We start from the raw sequence: 4,468 nt of genomic DNA on the forward strand, positions 1-4,468 counted from the left end.
TTCTTTAAAAACAAGACAGATTCTTCTTGTCTACACCAGACAATTTTCAAAATAAAAATCAGTATCTATTTGGAGAGGAAGCAGGGAGAAACCCTGAAGTTGTCCATTTAAGATAATACTGTGGGGCTTCCCTGGTGGTGCAGTGGTTGAGAGTCCGCCTGCCGATGCAGGGGACACAGGTTCGTGCCCCGGTCCGGGAAAAAAAAAAGATAATACTGTGTTTAAAGTATTTGAATAGACAACAGCAGAGTTGCAGTAGCTAGATGATTCCTTAGACTGGAAGCAATCTAGCCTTCAGACAGCTATCATATTTTAAACAGATCCTTAGTTGCATGGATCGTGTAATGCATGGATCACCCTGGTTTGTGCTGGAATCTGAGAAGAACTCCTCCTTATCCAGAGAGCTTTTAAACATCTGAATAGTTGATCTTAGCTATGAGCTGAATAGTGCCCTATGAGTATATGTAACAAGCACATCCCCTTCCTTTTTCTATTAACCCATTAGTAGCAATCGATGAAAGTAAAATCAAGTTGTGGTTAAATGAATAATTTTCATTATTAACACCTACCTTGCATTTTACAGGTATAAACAGTGGCACACCACCTTCTGGAGAAACCAAGGACTTTGTAACAGTAAACTGGTCCAGTGTGATATCACAAGTATAAAAAATATTCCATTCTGTATCAAAACTAGGCACATGCCTTTATTTATAGTAACAGAAGTTAACAGAATTGAGCATTTTTGCCTTGGGTCCTGTTTCTTGGCATCCTACGTCAGACAAACACATCTTTCAACATATATCCGCCCATAACTCCAGGGATCTAGTCTCAGGGTTATCTCTATGTAAAGGAAGGTGAAATCACACTTGGATCGATAGTGGTGAGTAACTAAAAGCACAACCTCTCATTCATATTGCTTTAAAACATATACAGCATATATGTTTCAAAAAAAAAAGAGTAAAGAATATATTGATTTCTTTGTGGTGTTGAACCAACAATACGGTATGATGCAAGGATTTAACAAATGAGAATCAGAGATACAAATTTTTCTGTAGAGTATGTTTTGGACAAATGTGTCTTTTTAATATGTAAATCCTACATTGTAGGTTGTTCCTTTTTATTTATTCTTTTGTTTTTGCAGTGGTAGAAAATGTTGAATAACTGTCCATGAGCATAAGCCAAAGGTCAGGTTCATTACTGAGATCCCCAGAATGCCAATATTTGCAATGCAAACAATTAGTATCCCACTGTGTGAAGGGCTCTGACACATGCCTGCCTTGAGGCGGCGAGTCTCCATCAGAAGTCCTCCTGCTTCCACGGACCCTGCTTTGACACAGGGGCAGCGGCACTAAGCTGCCTTTTAACCTAGTGCTTTACTGTGCCAGGCTGTCTTAACTGGTTACCAACAATGACACGGAAACCATAGCTGGAGTGGTCGACCCTCAAATCATTTTCATGTTGAACCTCCTGGGTCCAGCCACCTCCCCTTCCACAACAGCACCATTGTTTTTTCGGGGTACATACTCAAGGTCAATGCTGTTTTTGTGTTTGCCTTTCCCACGGCTCCACACAAAAAGGAGGAGAAAACAAAATAAAACCACTCCCAGGAATGTGAAACAGCCCATGGCTGTAGACACCAGTATTGTTTTAAGGTCCAGGGAAAAAGTATTGGCATTGGTGCCATTGGAAACGGTGTCATTGGAGTCGGTCATGTACATAGGGGTCCTGTTTGCATAAAGGAAGCGGTCTGAAGTGAATCCTTTCACAGTTAAGGAGGCTGTGTAGGTGTCATTCCCAGCGGCGTTGCTAGCGATGCAAACATACATCCCGCTATCTTGATCCTGGGCAAAACGGATTTCCAAGGTGCCATCGCCCAACACAGTGGCTCTTCCATTGGACTTGGCGGTGATGAAACGCCTTCGAGGTGTCACCCAGGAAATCACAGGCTGTGGGTCTCCATCAGCATTGCATTCTAGCTGGACCGTCTGCCCCTCATCCACTAGCAGATGCTGCAACTTCTTTTCACGGATTTTGGGTTTTTTGCAGGTAAAGTAAAAAGAAAGGGCAGTGCTATGGAAATCCTTGAATGACCTCTCACGAATGGTGTCTGGGCCAGCACACATGGGCTGCTGGCCACCGAACTGCAGGGTGGGGTGACGCTGCAGGATCCAGAGAAGGCGGCAGTCACAGGCCAGTGGGTTGTTATTAATGCTCAGGACCTCCAAAGCCCTAGGGGAGGAGAAGACATTCTCTTCCAAAGTTTCCAGTAGGTTCTGAGACACATTGAGCACACGAAGGAAGCGGAGCCCTTGGAAGGAGTGAGGCTCAATGGTGCGGAGCTGGGCCCCCACTATATGAAGCTCCTGAAGGCGGATCAGGTCCGAGAACATGCCTGCTTCGATAGTGCTGATGGGATTGTAGGAGAGGTTAAGGTGGGTCAGATAGACCAGGTGTTTAAAGGCAAGGAAGGGTACCACGGACAGGTTGGTGTTCGTGATTGAGAGGGATGTGAGGTTGAGACCATAGAGGCTATTGGCAGGCATCATATCCAGTAAAGGCCAATAGTCAATCTCTAGATGTTTCAGGTGGAACAGTCTTTTAAAGGCATACACGGGCATGTTGTTGATACTGAGATGCTTCAGATGCAGGCTGATGAGGCTGCGGAGATGGGAGAGGGCTTCTGTTGGTACCGCTGTTAGGTTGCATTTCTCCAGGGTGAGCTGCTCCAAGCTAAGCAGCCCACTGAAGGCCCTATGTGATATATAAACCAAATCATTATCCCCCACTTCTAGAGACTTCAGGTTATGCAAATCCTGGAACATGTAGTCCAGTAAAATGACAATCTTATTTTCACTAATGTCAAGCTTGGTGAGGTTGGTGAGGCCCGTGAAGACCCCCAGAGGGACCAACTTCAGGCGATTGCCCTTCAGGCGGAGGGAACGCAGGTTGAAGAGGTTGTTAAATGCTCCTGGCTCCACATTGGCGATGATGTTGTCACTCAGGTCTATCTCCTCCAGCAGAGGGTATGAGATGAATTCTTCAGGGTTGACACTTTTCAGCCTGTTCTTGCTGAGGTCCAAGATTTTGGTCTCGATGGGAATGCCCTCTGGGATGGCGATCAGTCTCCTTCGGTGGCAGCTAACAGATTTGTTCTGGGCTGAGCACTCGCAGCGAGCAGGGCAGCCAATGGTGGATCCCATGAAGATTAAGACCACAGCCAGACCCAGGAATGGCTGCCAACATGATAAGGCCGTGTGAAGCATGACTCCCCCTCTTAGTCTTACACCTTGGTCACGGGCCTGCAGGAGAAGGGGCCAAAGAAAGGAGGAAGAGAAATTGAGTTAGGACATAGATAGGTAAAGAGACAGAAATGAGACAGTGAGTACAATGAAGAAGACCCTGGATTCGGAACGCTACAGATCTGAGCTTTAAACCTGAGAGCTGCCATTGTTAGCTACACGATCTCAGGTAAGTTACTGCGTCTCCCTGTACTTCAGTTTTCTTGGCTGTAAAATGGAAATGAGGGGGATGATAATAGTAGCTTCCTAGAGTTATGACAATTTCAGTATTGGACAACTGCAAAGAGACTATGACAGTGTCTGGCACAGACTGTGGAGCAAAACAATACATTTCACAAAAGGTTCTGTTTTGAACTCAAAGGACCGAAGCAGAGGTCAATGGCTAAGAGGACACCTGTTCAGTTTCAATCAGTGTCTGCATCTCTGATGTTTGGGAATGTCATCCTCTGTTCAGAATGAAGCTAACAGAAGCTTCATTCAACATCAGGCCCTTGGGTTCCAAGTACAAAACAAAGTTACATTCAGAGAAAGAGGATGAGACTTTTTACCTTCATATATAAGTTTTCTATTAAAAAAGTCCCTTTCAATTAGAAGGTGTACCTCTTTCATAATTCAGTAAATTTTGATTTATGAAGGGTTTTTCTTTTTTGAGGTAAACAAAAAGATCCTCAAAATCTCCCTGTACTCTTCGTGTTTATCATAGAGATGAGGCAGAATCCAGGCATCATAGCCGCTCTGATGATGAAAATGCTTTCTTTAAGATTTTGGGTTAAATATGTAAGAGTGAGAAGAGTCATCATTTTAAGGAAAAAAATGTTTTTGAATAATAAATGGACTATCATTTCTTCATATTTAAATTCAAACCCAGTAAACATGTTAACCTGAATTTAAATAGGTATCAAATGAGATTGGAAATGAGTATGTTTTAAATGTATATAGTTAAGCAGACACCGAACTTACGGCTCAACTGAATAGCGAGGGGTGTGTTATGGAGCAGTGCTTCTCAACCTGAGATCCCTGGGGGTGCACTTCATCCAGAAACACCATATTTTACTCAAAGGTAAGTTGTTTAAGACAATATTTTTAGATAAAAAAGTATTTGATGAAATTTCAGCATTTGCTGCTGAGCTGTAAGAGTATAGTTCTCCAGTCAATGTTTACATATATGT

At 43.5% G+C, this 4,468-nt stretch overlaps 1 protein-coding gene across 1 annotated transcript; it reads right to left on the reverse strand.

Annotated features, from left to right (window-relative positions):
- Positions 1–1,442: 1,442 nt before the first annotated feature.
- LINGO2 (leucine rich repeat and Ig domain containing 2) lies at positions 1,443–3,263 on the reverse strand. Its single transcript, XM_060153524.1, has one exon. It carries the CDS (start codon positions 3,261–3,263, stop codon positions 1,443–1,445), a length of 1,821 nt encoding a protein of 606 aa, XP_060009507.1.
- Positions 3,264–4,468: the final 1,205 nt, after the last annotated feature.

The sequence above is a fragment of the Lagenorhynchus albirostris genome, chromosome 7 (genome assembly GCF_949774975.1).
Source record: "Lagenorhynchus albirostris chromosome 7, mLagAlb1.1, whole genome shotgun sequence".
NCBI lineage: Eukaryota > Metazoa > Chordata > Mammalia > Artiodactyla > Delphinidae > Lagenorhynchus > Lagenorhynchus albirostris.